This window comes from Sphaeramia orbicularis, chromosome 9 (assembly GCF_902148855.1).
Source record: "Sphaeramia orbicularis chromosome 9, fSphaOr1.1, whole genome shotgun sequence".
Taxonomy (NCBI): Eukaryota; Metazoa; Chordata; class Actinopteri; order Kurtiformes; family Apogonidae; genus Sphaeramia; species Sphaeramia orbicularis.
The window spans coordinates 37,861,905-37,879,934 of NC_043965.1; the positions used below are offsets into that span (position 1 = coordinate 37,861,905).

At 38.5% G+C, this 18,030-nt stretch overlaps 1 protein-coding gene across 1 annotated transcript; it reads left to right on the forward strand.

Annotated features, from left to right (window-relative positions):
- Window positions 1–122: 122 nt before the first annotated feature.
- npffr1l2 (neuropeptide FF receptor 1 like 2) lies at window positions 123–9,102 on the forward strand. The gene is made up of 3 exons (XM_030143877.1): window positions 123–465; window positions 2,679–2,778; window positions 8,097–9,102. Exons 1-3 carry the CDS (start codon window positions 123–125, stop codon window positions 9,100–9,102), a joined length of 1,449 nt encoding a protein of 482 aa, XP_029999737.1.
- Window positions 9,103–18,030: the final 8,928 nt, after the last annotated feature.

The following is an 18,030-nucleotide window of genomic DNA, read 5'->3' on the forward strand; positions in this document are numbered from 1 at the left end:
TTAAACTTCAGAGACATACTGATTTAATAATAATCAATATGAGGTAATAAAAATATGTCATATGTTTGATTGAATCCTTAATCTTTTCCTCTATCTTTCATTTGCAGTGTTAATTTGTAACGATGGAGATATTGGACAGCGAGTGGAAGGAGGAGCTGGAGTTGGAGGGTTCAGCCGCTGCACAAGTTCTTACAAACATCAGCCAGGATGGTGTTGCAAACTTCACCAACATTACCTTCTTTCCTTACTATCAGCACACCATGTACGTGGCTGCCAGCTACATCCTGGCCTATTTCTTCATCTTCGTGCTGTGTATGGTGGGAAACATCCTGGTGTGTCTGATCGTACTGGGAAACCATCGTATGCGTACGGTGACAAATCTCTTCATCCTCAACCTGGCAATCAGTGACCTACTGGTGGGCATCTTCTGCATCCCTACAACACTAGTGGACAACCTCATCACAGGTAGTCACCTCCACACTCATGTCATCTAAACAGTCCATACTGGCTGTTTGCTGATAAGGAGTTACCATGACAGCTGACACTCACGTTTGCCTGTGTTTTAAAGCTCTGTAGGCTCCATGAGGTGCAGGAGGAAAGGAGATGGTTCTGCATATATATGTACATATATATATATATATATATATATATATATATATATATATATATATACACACACACACACACACACACACACACACACACACACTACCGGTCAAAACTTTTAGAACACCCCAGTTTTTCCAGTATTGTATTGAAATTCAAGCAGTTCAAGTCCAGTGAACAGCTTGAAATGGTACAAAGGTAAGTGGTGAACTGCCAGAGGTTAAAAAAAAAAAGGGAAGTTTAAACAATTTATGAAAAAAAATGTGAGGCTGTATATAATTTGATTTTTATTTCTATTGTTTTTACTTTAAATTATTATGTCAGTTATATCGTATTTTTAATTCTTTTTTTTCTTTTCTTCTGTGTATTTTTCATTTCTGGGGAGGTATTTACATAAGCCTGTTTGGGCTTCTATCCTCTCCTGCACAATGATGTTACTTGCATGAAATTTGTTTTAAAATTTTTCTCTTGCTGTCTATGATGTGTAAATTAAAAAAAAAAAAAAAGAAAATAGAATAGTTTCTGCTAATGCAACAACCTCAATAAAAGCAAAAGTTTCAGCACTTTGTTGGAACATTCAGGTGCAGAGGAGGAAAGACATCAGTTGTGAGTTTAGAGAAGAAATTATTGTTGGCCATCAATCTGGGAAGCAGTCTTAGACCATTTTCTAACGATGTGAAGTACATTATTGTACACTGAGGAAGATTCTTCACAAGTGGAAAACATATCAGACAATCTTCACAGAAGTGGACATTCAAGAAAATTCTCAGTCAGACCATTCAATGCTCAAGGAAACTGCAAGAAACTTAAGAGTTCCATTTCAGACTCTATAGACATCAGTTAGCATATTATATGTCAAGGTTCATGACAGTACCATTAGAAAGACTGAACAAGTATGGTTGGGTCAATTTTGTTTGGATAGGTTGCCAGGAGAAAGAGTGTTTACATTGCAGTGTGGCTGTGATGTGACTTGAGTGGAGATGTCTGACCTTAATGCTCAGCAGCAGCAGCACAAACACCTCATACTGACTGTCAAACACAGTAATGGAGGTGGATGATTCTGGGTTTGGTTTGCAGCCACAGGATCTGGACTCCTTCAAGTCCTTTAAGGGACCATCAACTCCTCTGTATTATTATTTATAATAATTACTTCCGCCAAGGAGGTTATGTTTTTGCCGGCATTGGTTTGTCTGTCTGTTTGTCCGTGTGCAAGATAACTCAAAAAGTTATGGATGGATTTGGATGAAAATTTCAGGAATGTTGATACTGGCACAAGGAACAAATGATTACATTTTGGTGGTGATTGGGGGTGGGGGCAGTGATCTGCCTTGGCGGAGGTCTGCGCTCTACAAGTGCTTTTCTAGAAAAGAGAGCAGACCTTAGCCAAGGCAGATCAATGCCCCCCACTCCACCCCCGATCACCATCAAAATTTAATCATTTGTTCCTTGTGCCAGTATCAACATTTCCTGAAATTTTTATCCAAATCCGGGGCACTGATCTGCCTTGGCGGAGGTCTGCGCTCTCCGAGTGCTTCTAGTTATTATTACTATTCCAGAGTTAAATGTGAAGCTAAACCTGAAATTGGCTTGTGAAACAGAATAATGATCCTAAGTGAATTAAATGCTCACCAACCTTGAGGAACTGACACAAATTTGTACAGAAGACTGAATGAAAATCCATCCACAACTATGTGAGAGACTGATAGAATCAGACGAGAAATAGTTATTTGAAGTTCTTGCTCTATTAAGTGGTTCTACAAGCTATTGAACAAGCCATTCAAAGCAGGTGAGCTTTCTCTTTGTCATTACTGTACTTGAATTTTCAGTACTTTTAACATCATTGTATGACACGGGGATTATTTACAACGACTGATTTTCTTTGTATGACATAAGGATTTCTTTTACTGTGAACAGGTTAAGTATACCTTACCAATAGACATGTTGGTCCTCTGCCACATCTCCCTGCACAAAATAACAAGGAGGCTCTAAAAACAGGTGTGCATTTACAGTATATGCAGCTGTTTGCTTTTGTACAAGCTGAATACTACTATTGTGTTTCTTTCTTCTAACAGGCTGGCCCTTTTCCAACTCTGTCTGCAAGATAAGTGGTTTTGTGCAGGGCGTCTCTGTATCTTCATCAGTCTTTACCTTGGTGGCCATTGCTGTTGAAAGGTAGGAATATGTAGTTGCTGCTGACCTAAAACAAATGAAACACCTCAGTTTAAATGAAATGTGTAACCCCAAATGGGAAAGAAAAAACATCAGTTGACTCTTTAGGTTTTTCTTCATTTATTTCTGTTTCTGTTTTTGCATCACATTCTGAATAATGTTGGGATACTAAAGCATTTACCAACTTAATGGTGTCATTTCTTTGCTAAATACATAGATGCATAGTATTTCAGTGGAACAGTGTAAGGCAGGTGTGTCAAACTCATTTTAGTTAAGGGGCAACATATTTTTTTAAAAATTATTATTATTATTATTACTTACATACTTCTATTACTTATTACCAATATATCGTTATGACTACTATTACTGTTTTCACTTCATTACCTCCACCAAGGAGGTTATGTTTTTGCTGGTGTTGGTTTGTCTGTTTGTGTGCAAGATAACTGAAAAAGTTATGGATGGATTTGGATGAAAATTTCAGGAAATGTTGATACTGGGACAAGTAACAAATGATTAAATTTTGGTGGTGATCGGGGGGGGGGGGCACAGGGGGACCCACTGATCTGCCTTGGTCTGCGCTCTCCAAGTGCTTCTAGTCGTAACTTCTATCCTGTGACTTAAACTATATATATATACACACACACACACACACACACACACACACACACACACACACACACACACACACACACTTCTGATCAAAATTTTAAGACCAGTTGAAAAATTGCAAGAATTTATATTTTGCACTGTTGGATCTTAAAAATAATTTAAGTAGAGTTTCAGAAATGGGAATGAGACAAAAAAAATTTGAGTAAGCAATTTATTGAAAACAACAGTTACATTGAAATCGACTGTTCATCAGTCAATCAAAAGTTAGCGCAGGTGAAACTGTTTTGAAACTGAAACTTGACTTTTTTGTTCCGTAACCCTCAGGATCTTTTAACAAGTTCAGATTGACTGTCTTAATGCGTCCAACCTCAGCAGCGATAGCGCATTGTGAGAAGCCTTGCTTATGCAGCTCAACAATCCGACCAAATTCAAAGAGAGAAAACTTTTTTGCCGTTGAGGTCATGACAGTGTGAATACCCGACAGAGAAAAATGACATTGAATCCACATTTTGTTGCACAGATTCTGGCTTTTAAAGGCTGTGGTGTTCAACTTCTGGTAGGGTTAAGGTTAGGGCTGATATACAGTTGTATGCAAAAATCCGAGTGGCAAGTGGCAAAATGTGCTGATTTTTTAAGTGAAATTCTATTACATACACAGTCTCTGTAGTACCTGGGAAAAACTTCAATATTCAATATATATTCAACATTGTTACTTTTCATCTCATAAACTGAACAAAATTAAAAAAAATCAAAAATACTCAACTGTGGCTGGTACAAAAGTTTGGAAATTAGAAATTCCCAAGGCTCAAATTGTTTTACAAGTTTTAACAAGCTCAGATGTTAATCACCTTCTGAGGCAATGTTAATAACTGTGATTAGGAAATAACAGCTGGTGTTATTTTCAAACCCTGTATAAGCTCCCAGTACCCATGGGTTCCTCTAAACAGCTCTGCAACACTTTGAAAACTGCTGATTCCCACTGTGCAGGGGAAACTACAGGAAGAAAGTGAAACATTTACCTTTGCAGTTTCCACAGTGTGAAATCTAATTAAGAGATGCGACTTGAGGGGAACGGTGGAGATCTGGAAGACCGAGAAAACACTTGGAAAGAACGTCTTGGTCAAAATGGCAAAATGAAACTTCCATATCACGCATGCTTTTATTTCCAGTAGAACTAACTACTGTAATGCCCTGCTTTCTGGTCTTCGCAAAGATAGAATTTCACAACTCCAGCTTTTTCAGAACTGAGCTGCTCATGTGCTGACGAAGACCAGAAGGCGGGCTCACATTACACCGGTTTTAAAATTACTGCATTAGCTCGCTGTGTGTTTCAGGATGGATTTTAAGGTCCTTTTTTTTTTTTTTTTTAAATTATCTTTTTATTAGAAAGGCAAATGTCCGTCACATATATTAATTACATAATCATTAAAAAAAAAACCAAACAATAGGATGGATACCGAAAGTTTAGATCATTATATCCATATTGCCCTTCTCTAATTTCTTTTTTATGGACTCTTAATTTTAGTTGAAACATTAATACAATAACACAGAACAGGGGAGCGCACCACCTCATACAATCATAACCTCACATAAAAGCAGATAGATTAACACAAAGCACGAATATAATCAACTGAAATCAGAACTGGTTGGTTTTATGTACTCAGTCCATTTAGACCAGATATTATAAAATTTTTCTTTTTCAACTTTGAGGGAAAACAATATCTTCTCCATAACATAAATGTCATAGCCAGTTCCATTCCATTCATCAATGGTGGGCGGTTCTACTTTTAACCATTTCCTCATAACTGATTTCTTACTGGCTGCCAACAGTATAGCCAGTAATTTTTTGTCTTTAATGTTCCATGACTCAAATGATAGATTACCCAAATACATGGTTTCACATTTAAACAGAATGGTTACATTAAATACATTTTTGTATATGTTTGTGAATCTCTTCCCAGTAAGGTCTTATAACCAGACAGTCCCAAAAAGTATGGAAGTGGTTGGCTCCATTAGACCCACAAAGTCTCCAACAAGCGTCCCCGCTGCCTTGGTGTCGCCTCTGAATGAGTGTGACAAAAAAACTTATGATGTTTTTCCAGCAGAACTCGCCTCCTGTGTTTGACCCAGTTGAGAACTATTGTAGTTGGCATACTTTCTGCCAGTTCTCCAGTGTAATCTTTACCTTCATTCCACTGGCTCCCGGTTAAGTTCCGGATTGAATTTAAAATCCTTCTAATGACACGCAAGGCCATCCATAACCTCGCCTCTCCATATCTGTTTGACCTCCTTCATGTTGCCACTCCCTCTCGTACCCTCAGATCTTCCTCCTCCATCCACCTCACTGTTCCCTCTGCCCGTCTCACCACCATAGGGAGCAGAGCATTCAGCCACTCTGCTCCCCAACTCTGGATCTCAGAAACACCACTTCATTCCCTCTCTTCAAATCCAGACTCAAAACCCATCTGTTTAGGACCTCTTTCTCTTTGTGAACACAATTGCATTGTCCAATTTTTTAACCTGCCTTTTATTTTTTACTCTGCTTTATTGCTTATTTTAAACTCTCCTGTTTTCCTGTTTTACTGTACAGCAGGGGTCACCAATCCTGGTCCTCGAGGGCCGGTATCCTGCTTGTTTTAGATGTATCCCTCTTCCAACTCATCTGATTCAAACCATAAACCTATCACCAAGTTCTGCATAAGCCTGATAAAGACTGTCAGGCGTGCGGGAAGAGGGAAATATCTAAAACATGCAGGATACTGGCCCTCGAGGACCAGGATTGGTGACCCCTGCTGTACAGTGTCCTTGAGTGACAAGAAAGGCGCCTATACATAAAATGTATTATTATTATTATTATTATTATTATTATTATTAATTTCCTTTAAGGTCCTTTTAATGGTTTTTAAATGTCTTAATGGTCTTGCTCCTTCTTATCTTTTAGATTTGCTTTTACCTTATGAACCCCCGTGGACCCTCAGGTCCTCTGGCACTGGCCTTTTAGTTGTTCCAAAAGCTAACACAAAAACTCACAGTGGGGCAGCTTTCCAGCATTATGCCCCTCGCCTATGGAACAGCCTGCAGGAGAACCTCAGGGCCACAGAGAATGTACACATTTTAAAAACCAGGCTCAAGACCCACCTTTTTAATTTGGCTTTCAACTAATGCCCTTTTTTTTAACCAATACTTCTGTTTTATCTAATGAATGTTTAATATTTATATTTATATTTCTTATATTTATATTCTTTTTAACCAATACTTTAGTTTTTTTTTTTTTTTTAAATCTGTTTAATGTTTAATATTTATACTCCCCAGTGTTTCATCAGTGGGGGCCCTCCGTGTCAGGGGGTGGCTGTGCGCTCTAGTGGCTGTGGCGCTTTCCTTCCCTGGGGTCTGCTCCTCCCTGGTGGGTGGGGGTCCCTGCTGCTGCAGTCTGGTGGCAGTTTTGGCCCTCTCTCACTGGTCAGGATGCGGCTCTGTGTCAGAGGTGCTGGGTTGCTGGAGGCAGTGGCTGCCCCCTGGTGTGGATGGCTCCCTGAGACCTCCAGTCAGTCTTTTTTTTTTGTGCTGTTGTTTGAACATATCAGCATTGGTAATAGGGGTGGGTGTATCTGTGTGTGTGTGTGTGTGTGTGTGGGGGGGGGACACACGACTGATTTTTAAATTTAAATGTAAAGCACTTTGCGCTACATCTTCCTGGTATGAAATGTGCCATTTAAAAAAAAAAGATTGGTTGATATCATTAGCCTCATAGCATAACTGCTAAATTCATGCACAAATGGACAAAAGTATTGGGACACATTGAATTCAGGTGTTTCTTTTCTAACAGGGGTCTGGGATGCAAAACAATAATGACTTGATTATTGCCAGAATGAATATAAAGATAGCTTTGCAGCACCAGGAGGGGTCAAATTCTAATCTCTTAACTGTTCCTAGAGTCCACACTAAAACTCACGGTGAGGCCTCATTCAGCTTTTATGGCCCCAAACTTTGGAACAGTCTACCTGAGGATCTGAGGTCTGCTGTGAGTGTTCATATTTTTTAAAAGTAAACTCAAAACTTATCTTTTTTAGTCTAGCTTTTAATTAAACTTTTACTGTAAATTTTACTTTACTTTGTTGCTTTTATTTTTAGTTGCAACTGCGGGACAGTGGGGGGTTTGTTGTGAAGCACTTTGTGCTACATGTACCATGTATGAAAAGTGCTATAGAAATAAAGTTTGATTGATTGAAATTCAAACTTTATGAACTATTAGGGTCCACAAATACACAAATAAATGTATCAAAGACTAATAAAAGTGGGTTTAGCAAAATATGACCCCTTTAATTTTCTTTTGTTCTTTATTCTTAAATGGTCTTTTCTTTCACTTTGCTGTAGTGTTTTTAATGTTTTGATTAAAGCTGTTATTCGATACAAATAAACCTGTCTAATAACATTAATATATAGAAAAAGAAAAGGAAGAATAGCACCTTTCTTCAGGTTTACAATATAAACAGGCCAGAGAAGAATATATAAGGAAAATAAAATATTAAAACGACAAAAACTTGACTCTTTGCCACCTACATTCAAGGTTTACAGACAATGAGTGCCTACAGACAAATGTAGTATCAGGTTCCATAAATATGCCATTCAACATAGGTCAAGTGAAGCTAGAGGCAGAAAAACTGTTCGTAAATGTCATTTATGTACCTTCTGTTTATTTGTCTTTCCTGCAGGTTTCGCTATATCGTGTACCCTCTACAACCCAAACCGACCATTCCCGTTGCCAAGGCCGCCATAATGTTGATCTGGGTGCTTGCGGTGGCGTTTATGTGTCCTACTGTAATGGCTCTAACTGTGGAGAAAGTCCCTCACCACTACATGGTGTATGACGACGACTTCAACAACACCCTTCCGCTTTACACCTGCTTCGAGGACTTCACCAATGGCAAGATGAGAAAGGTATACACGGCCGTTCTGTTCACTCACATCTACCTGCTGCCTCTGACCTTCATCACGCTGATGTACGGAAGCATCGGGGTCAAACTGTATTTGTCTGTGGTGGCGAACAGAGAGCTGCAGCTCAACGACCGCTCTGTCCAGGTGAGGTGTCGAAGAGGGGGACAGCAAATGGTATCGCAGAAGAAGATCAGGGTGATAAAGATGCTCATCATGGTGGCTTTGGTTTTCTTGTTATCCTGGTTGCCGCTGTGGACTCTCCTCATGATGGCAGACTATGCAGGTTTGAAGCGGGATCAGCTGGACCTTCTGACCAGCTACATTTTCCCCTTCGCCCACTGGCTGGCTTTCTCCAATTCTAGCATCAACCCCATTATCTACGGCTACTACAATGAGAACTTTAAGAGGGGCTTTCAGGCGGTGTGCAAGTCCAGGCCCTTCTGCTGCTTCCTGCAGTGTGACCTGTGGAAGAGAGTGGTCGAGTGGTCCAGGAAAGGAAAGTCTGTGCAGCCTTGTGGAGGTAGTGATGCTAGAGCTAACAACAGCAATCCCAACGATCTTTCATTGGGATTACAAAATCAACTCCGCAATGACAACAAGTCGACGGTCACGGCAGAGTTGTACAGGAACGTAAGGGTGGACAGTGTGGTAGGCCAGTCCGATAAGAGCACTTCAGGTTGTGGTTTAGAAATGTTAGCTGTAAACAAGAAAGTCAATAACACTGAGGAATCAGACAGGGTTACTTCGATGGCTGTTTCAGTGCATCAGGCATGGGATAACTGAGTCACAACAGCCATTAAAAGTGCGGGAGACTTTCGTGACGAATTTTTCATCAAATCTGTAAAATCTCAGTCATAACCTAAGTATCACAAATCTGTAAGTCTGTCTGTGATTACTCACCTGAATGTCTTGCATTACATTTTTTTTGTCGTGACAGCGGTAGCGCGAACCTCCCTGCAGCGGCAGCGTGAGCTTCCGTTTCCCACAATGCACGTCACAACAAAAAAATTCCCAAGATACCCGAGTTACCTTCCAGCTCTGAATGTAAACACACGGGGTTTGTTTATGGTGGATGGCACTTGGAAATTGTTCACCGTAATGCAAGAGATTCAGGTGAGTAATCACAGAAAGACTTACAGAATCATGATACTTAGGCTATGACTGAGGTTTTACAGATTTGATGAAAAATTTGTCACGAAAGTCTCCAGTACCTTTAATCAAACACAGTGGAAATCACTTCTAGTGAACATGGTCACGGTGAAAAGCTGCTCATATGTACTGGACAGAATCCTATACAAACACTCAGAACCATGGGAACAAAAACCAGAGAGGTGTTCCAGAAAGCAGGTTATGTGAAATCCCAAAGGTTGTAAACCCTGAGATGAGGGCAACGCTGGGTCTCTGTTCCAGAAAGAGAGGTAAGTCAAACCCTAAGTCTGTCACCATGGTAACTTACTTTGTGAACCTAACCTACTCGCTGGCAGGTTTTCTATAAGAAACACTGAGTTTCACCTGCCTCCTCCCACGTGAAACACACTGTTAGACATGGATTGTCCCCACCAACGCGATCCCACAGATTTAGAAACACAGTTAGTATGTAGTGATTTACGTCAGGAGAGGATTCTCAGACCTCGAGTAGATGCGCCATAATTTCCTGATGAACATCTATAATCCATTATTTGTCTATTTCTATCTGTTTGGGGTGGGACAATATAAACTTGGCGTCTTCTTATTCCATGTCAGACATAAAGTGTTATTAAAAAGCCACAGTGAAGTAACTGTACACTGTGTGACTTTTTTTTTTTTTTTAATTTTTTGGTTATTTCAGTATTTTGAGGTGTTCTGTTTAAATTGGTCATTTCTTTTTGCCTTTTGTTGACCTTTATATTTCATTCCAATTCATGTTCAATATACAGTTTATCATAATTTCAATCTTACACTCTATATTAAATCCTGAATTATATTCAGAATAATGTTAGAGACATATATATATGTGTGTGTGTGGGTGTGTGTGTGTGCAGTCTATATACACACATCTTCCTGTTGGCTGAGTGGAATTGAAATATTAATCTAATACGCAGGATATGAGGTGAAAGGAAATATAGGTGTTAAAAGAGCATTTGTTGGTGATTTAAATAGCCACTGAATATTTACTTTGTATTTTAGCCAGCGTTCAAACAGGAATAAATGATGTTCAATCAAGACCTAGAATAATATGCCATGATGTGTTTATATTTCAGTTTCAGTTTCCTTCATGTGCATTTTCCTCCAGTGGGATTGGACCTAAATACAACTCAGATTTTATTCTATCCACCACTTTTACTCAGTCCAACAATGTTTTAACCTACATGCTATAGCTTTAATTAAGTCAAATATTAAGTCAGTGGATTAGTTTATTCCAACATACGCAATTCCTCTCTTTAGCAGCAGCAGCAGCAGCAGCAGCGTTGCCTTTTCTACTGAATACCGCAGTGCAAGGGTGTCAAACTCATTCAGCTAACTTTGATCTGAAGTGGGCCCAACCAGTAAAACAATAACATCGTAATATATAGATAATGTCCACTCCAAACTTTCTTCTATGTTTTAGAGTGAAACAAGTAAAATTACGTTATGAAAATGTTTACATCTACAAACTATCCTTTAAGACAATGTGAATAACATGAACAAACTGAAAAAATACTTGCAATTTTAACAATATTATGCTTCAGTTTATCATTTACAAACATAATATTGTTAAAATTGCATTTACTTCTCTTAAGACATTTCAGGTTATTCACAGTTTTTGCGAAATTATACTTTGTTTTAGTGTAAATACATGAAAATGTTTACATTTAAAAAGAAAAAAAATTGAAGTTGTAAGTATTTATAGGTTATTACAATAGTATTTTACTGATCCGATCCACTTTAGATCATATTGGCCTGAACGTGGAACCAGAACTAAAATGATGGTTAATATCTTAGTGTAATTTTTGCATTTCACACATTCATCCAAAGGGCTGGACTGGACCCTTTGGTGGGCCGGATTTGGCCCCCGGGCCACATGTTTGACACCTGTGCCGCAGTGTATTCCACGTACGCTTGAATTAGAATCTCTTGTTCCAGTGCTGTGAAATAACTGGCACGCTAGTTGTCAGCAGTTGCCATGGTGAATCCAGGTATCGGGGCTCCACTGATGATGGGTTTTTATTGTGGTTCGTGCGCGTGCCTAACTCTGGGTAAACATACTTAGAGTTGATTGAACTAATTCAAAGCAGCTGTTCTGGAACCAGATACTCAGAGTTTCTCAGGTCAGCGTTCAGGATTAGACTCAGAGTTTGTTGAACCTGCTCTCTGGAATAACCCCCACAACTGTCCAGATCAAATGAATCACTAACAACATGATTATTATGATGGGGGTGTTAAAAATAACAGCAACAAAAACAAAAAACAACAGCAACAAAAACAAAAAAATCAGTGTTTGAAAAGACACACTTCTGCAGCTCTCTCCTCTTGGTCCAAATCAACAGACTAAATATAAAGATAAGTTAACCTGACACTATTTCATGCTGCTGTGGAAAAGTGAACCCACTTTCCCAAGCTTTAGTGCGATGCCACAACAAACAAGCTTAAGACCGTTCTCTTCCTTTAACCCTCTCTCTTTAACCCAAACTGGTCAGGGTTTTTTCATGGAGGATTCCGTAGGTGTCTGTGAATTGGCTTATTAAGAGTCTGGTTTAGACCTACTCTAAATGTAAAGTATCATGAGATAACTTTTGTTATGACTGATTGATTAATTGATTGATTGATTGAAGGTCAAGGTCAAGTTTATTTTTATCACACATTTAAAACAATGCAAGCTGTGCAAAGTTCTTTACAAAGATATAAATACATATTTTAAAATAGAAAAAAATAAGAATAAAATATACTGAAACTGATGAAAAACAGATATGAAATAATAGGATAAGTCGGACAAAAACATGTAAATCACAACTGACAGATAAATAAAAGTCACACATTTGTATTAAAAAGCCAGTGCAAGTAAGTACACCTTTAAAACAGATTTAAAGTGCTCAATAAACTGTGCTCATGTAATTTGTTGGGCCAGAGTGTTCCGCAGCCTCAAACCTGCCACAGAAAAGGCCATCTCTAATCTGACTGAAAATACCTGGGATTAACCCAAGACAGTTTTCTACAGCCCCAAAAATTCTGCACAAATGGGTAGAGTTCTAGTTTCCTCTTAGGCCACTCTAATTATTGAATTTTTGTCAAATCACACACACTGAAAAACTATAGATAACTGTTCGTTTTGGTCTTTTTACACTGAATGAAAAATGGCAGAAAATGAATGCGCTCAGTACAAGCACCTGCAATGCAAACCACTTGTGTTAAGTAGATTTATATGAGCTGTATCATCAAGTACCACCTTGAGTAGCAGAAAAAAATGGAGGAATTAGAAGCAAACATAGACATGGACAATTTTCAAGTTTTCAGGTCAAGTAGATATGAGCAGTTGAGTGGAAACTAAGAAGTCAGGCTGACTTGTAATCACTTGTTTGAGATGACAGGAATTCCTCAGTTACAACATACTGTAGCAGTGGCGGCTGCTCGTCTTTCAGAGAGGGGAAGCTCATTGTCGGCTTACATAAAAAAAAAGTCAAGTTATTTAAACATAAATTCGGCCCTCCGTTCCTTTTTAAGAAAATGGCCAGTGACCTTATCGTACCAACCAAACAAGAAAACGTTGAAATTATGTTAAATTGAAACAAGGAAGTACAATAAGTGTGTTTTATTTACAGTGCAAGAAACGAACAAGTAATTTCGTAGTGGTTTCTCTCTCGATTTCACAGCAGAATGTGCAACGGTATTAAACTGAACTCTGTCAAGTGAAGGAGTATGTCTCAAAATAGCTGTCAATCAAATGGGATTCAGCCTTTCCACTGATCCTCCAATCAGTGTCCAGCCCAGCTGAGCTCCGCCCAAAGCTCCATTCACCCCCAGAGATGCTGAGCGTCCGGGGGCGGGACAACATCGTGGCATTTATCCAATTACTGTCCAGTTTTGAGGCAATGAAAAAAAACTGTTCCACTCAGTCCCATTGAAGTGCATGGACGCTGAGCGTCTACGGGCAAATGCACTGAGCAGAGATCGTATGAGAAAACAGCGCAACAGGAATGTATGAGAAGTGAACAACATCGAGTCTGTTGATTTGTGATAAAGCTGATTCTGAACGAACTCGTCTGTGAGATGAACGTGTTCTAACACATTTGTAGTCAATGAAATGTCAACACAACCGTACATATTTGACCATTTAATTTTCGTAATTTTAGGGGAAGCTGAGCTTCCCTTGCAGTCTATGAGAAATTACCTCTGTACTGTAGATATGTCTACGTAAAAGGTACCAAAATGTCAACAAAAACACCAACAGTCCAAGGTAAATAGACAATATTTTCACTCATAAAACTGTGCTGGACTTTAAAACAAGTAAAAAGTTCTATCATAATAATCATCTGTTGTTAATCATTAATTTGATCTGAACAGACATGGTCACTACATGTGGTTTCTACTGTTGTAATTTAATGTAAAACTGTTCATGAAGGGAAAATAGCCAATCTTCAGCCAGTTAAGAATAACACAACCAAAGGACCTCAAATCTAAAATGAAGCCATTGCAGAGTTATCTACAAGTGTAATACCGGTGTTGGCCACAAGGGGTGGCTGCAAAAAGCCCTGGCTCCAATGGAAGGCCACTGAACTGCTCCCGGAAAATACCAAGTCAGTTTTTTCCAGGAGCCATTCTGTCATTTGGAACCTCTAATAAGTACGGATGGGAATTGATAAGAATTTAATGATTCTGATTCCATTATTGATTTTTGCTTATCAATCCAATTCCTTATCAATTCTCTTATCGATTCTCATTGGGTGAGGGAATAAAAGTACAAACAGGCTTGTTTGCATTAACTGTCTTTTATATTTCCATCTCTGCACAGAAAATATAACATATACAGAATGCACAAATAATAATAACAGATGAGGACAGGCCGGTTCCAGACACTCATATATGAGGCGGCTATCAGGAATGTTAAGGGGGAACATGCTTGTGACAGAAACAGTGTCTTCTGCTGTTGTGCACCTCATTTTCCTTTTCTCTACCTTCGGAAACTTTCATTTGAGGGGACAGGACATTTGTTCTGCCCCCTTAGAACTGGGCCCAGATGACGCCCTGGTGTTTGCTCTGCTGCAATAGATTCACAAGCGTCGCTAAGTAGCATATCAAACATGTGACATTCCTGCGAATGAATTGCATACTGTGTGGACAAATAATTGAGTATACTGGAGGTGTTTCCCCCCTTTGAAGAAATTGAAGCTTCGCAAGTGTTACAAGTGGCCCTGGTGTCATCTTTTCACATGAAATATAGCCATACTTTGGAGTGTTTCTGCCTCAATGCCATGTTGGCTATATGATCTAAACCAAAACAATGCAGCGTACGTATGATGTCATCACACAAAGGTGGAATCGATAAGCAGAATTGCTAAGCAGGCAGGCAAACAATTCCAAGGAGGAGCACTACTGGGAACCAGTTCTCAAAAAGAACCGGTTCTTAATTCCCATCTTTACTAATAAGTGATCTTTAAATATTTCCTGTTGATGAGATCTCACTCAAGAAGAAGGAACATTTTCTGTTTATTTAAGAAAACACATTTTTCTTGCCTAACCTCTCCACTGTAACTGTGGTACATAGGTCCACTATTCCACCACTGAGACCATAAAAAACCTTGATTGCGCAAATGCTCAATGGACTGTATAATTTTACAGAATGAGTATTATTTCACCCTTTTGTCTAAATATGATCACTTCTAAATCTAAAAAGCCATCATGTTGATGATGGAAGCTCAGAAACCAAGGGGTGACGTCATGGTTCCTCAGTCCACTTCTGCACAATCTTTGAGCACAACGACTACAAATACTTGGACTGTGGAGAAAGACTGACCTCTCCAAGACTGTGGCTTTGTAAAAAAAAAAAAATAGAAATATAAAAGTAGACAACATGTGCAGATGCAACCAGTAAACCCATTTGGAAGTTAACATTGAATGAAAGACTGGGCGAGGTACCAAAGATAGATGTGTATTCCCAACAGAGTACATTTTATTAACATCTTTTTGCACCTGCCTGAGCATAGCCACATTGGAGCTAGTGTACGACTTATACACACAAGCATGGATTCAACAAAATGTAATGTAATATATAATGTAAAATATTTACAGTCAAACACAAGAACATGTGCTGTGATTCCTGTGTGATACCTCATGATGGATCGTTAAAGCCATAGGTAAATGGATTTGTTGCAGGACTTTTGTCTTGGAAACTGGGTTTTGATTCCATGGATTTTATTTTCATTTTTGTGTAAATTTTCAGTTTTTTTCATTCATCAGAATCCCTGGTTACACATCCCACAGTTTCAGTGACAGTTCAAGTTCTCTGCATTCTTTCTCATTTTGTTCATTCAAACTATTGAATGGTGTTAATAATACTCAGATTTTTTTTTTTTTTTTTTCAATACCAGTATTCTACTGAACAATCTTTTACAATAGCACCATTGCATCTGGAGAACGACTTGTGTTTTGCTGCTGCTTCAGTGACTCTTCCCTGATCCGAGCCCCCTGCCTGCTTGTGCCGTTTCATGTTGTTGTGGATCGAGAAGGCTTTTCAATCAGTCAGCGTGCTGCCTATTATCGTGACCTCATACTGTTCCATTTTATGTCTCAGCAAGGACTAAAACCAAGCAGAGCCACATCAAGAGTCATAGTGTCCTCTCACTCCCATAACAATATATATTTTGTGTTTATTCACCTCAGTGTTAGAACACAATGCTGTAATGCATTGCAGTTTGTATTTCCGTTCCATAATCATATTACATACAGTGGTTAAATAAGTGTAATTACATATTCTTTTTATGGAACATGTTTCCACAGCAGCTTCTCATATTTGCTTAAAACATTGGTGTGACCTTAATGAGACAACATAGAGAAAGAAGACAGGACAATATGATTAGTCGCTTTCCTTTCACTAATTAGTTCCCGTACATGTACTAATTAGAATGAACAACTTTAGTGCATGTGACCATTAATGCTTACATTAACACTTATAGAAAATGCCCTGGATGTAAATGTACAGATGCCATGTGATGCAAGAAGCATATTGCTATTTGCAAAGATGATCCATTCATTCATTCATTATCTGAACCCGCTTCATCCTCCCAAGGGTCACGGGGGTCGCTTGGAGCCTATCCCAGCTACTTACAGGTGAAGGCGGGGTACACCCTGGACATTTCGCCAGTTCATCGCAGGGCTGACATATAGAGAAAAAGATGATCCAATGGTTGTTTCATCATTGATAAAAACTTAATGGCTACGCTGCCACTAATTATCTTTAACCCTTTCATGCATAGTGGTCACTACATTGGACAGATATTCCACAGCTGTTCTCTTGTATATTCATGGGTTTTGTTGTTTTACTTGCATATCAGCCGACACAGTAGACGCTTATGCATCCTCCCAAACACTGCAGTTCACACAATTATTGTAACTTTGCTGTTCATAATAAACCTGATCTGCAGTAACATGTTTTAGTGTAAATCAGTTGCTAATTGTTATTAGACTGTAATTAACTGTTTTCTGAAACATTTTTCTTTGCATATCCTCCTGAGACCCAGCAATGCATTTTGTCCTCTGTAGGGGACAAAAGTTTGACAGTTTTACTTAAAAAATGCTGTGCACTACAAAGGACATTTCATTAAAAAATCAATCAATCAATAAAAATAATTTTAAAAATGTATCTAAAAAAACTGTTGCATTATGCAGTTTCCAATCATGACCATTTTTTTTTTCATGTAAAAAAGCTAAAACTGTCAAATTCCTGGGTCTCAGGAGGATACGAGGGCTGTTCAATAAGTTCATGGCCTCACCCAGAAATACTGGTTGTTATAATACAGGATGTTACATTCTTTCGTGATGGGATAGTGACGCTTGAACATCGATGGACCAAGTGCATTGCTGTAAATGGAGATTATGTTGAAAAATAAAATATAAATTATCAGTCTGTGTTGTTCTGTTCTGGGTGAGGCCATGAACTTATTGAACGGCCCTCGTATTATCTCCATGAAATGAGTAATAACTAATGTTAGAGTATGATAAAATGTGAGAAAACATTAGTGATTTAGTAATTAGCGGCATTAAAAATGTTTTTATCTCACAGTTTTCACACAGTATATCACTTTCTGATGATGATTTTTAAATACATGTTTCTTTGCTTCAAAAATTAAACATGGTGTCCAGCTGAGTGGACATTTTTGTGACTCCACGAAAAATAGGTTCATAAAAATAAAAAAAAAATTATTTGCATTGTTTTTTTCATGCCTAAAGAGGAATTAAAACACTCAAGAAAAAAATATTGACTAAGGGTCTCATAATTCATGCATGAAAGGATTAACAATGTGACTTACCATCAGTCCTCTGGCATCACACAACAATCAGGTAGCCTTGAGCGGTTTTATCATCATTTGTAGTAAACTTGTTAATTTCTGGCAAATTTATTCATAGAACACACTCAAAAATATGTTGTTGCCTAAAGTGCTGAACAAATACTACATTGCATAGATTGTTCCAGTAATTAAATATAATCTGAACGAATAGAACAGGATGACAATTATTTAATGAAAAATACAAAAAAATAAA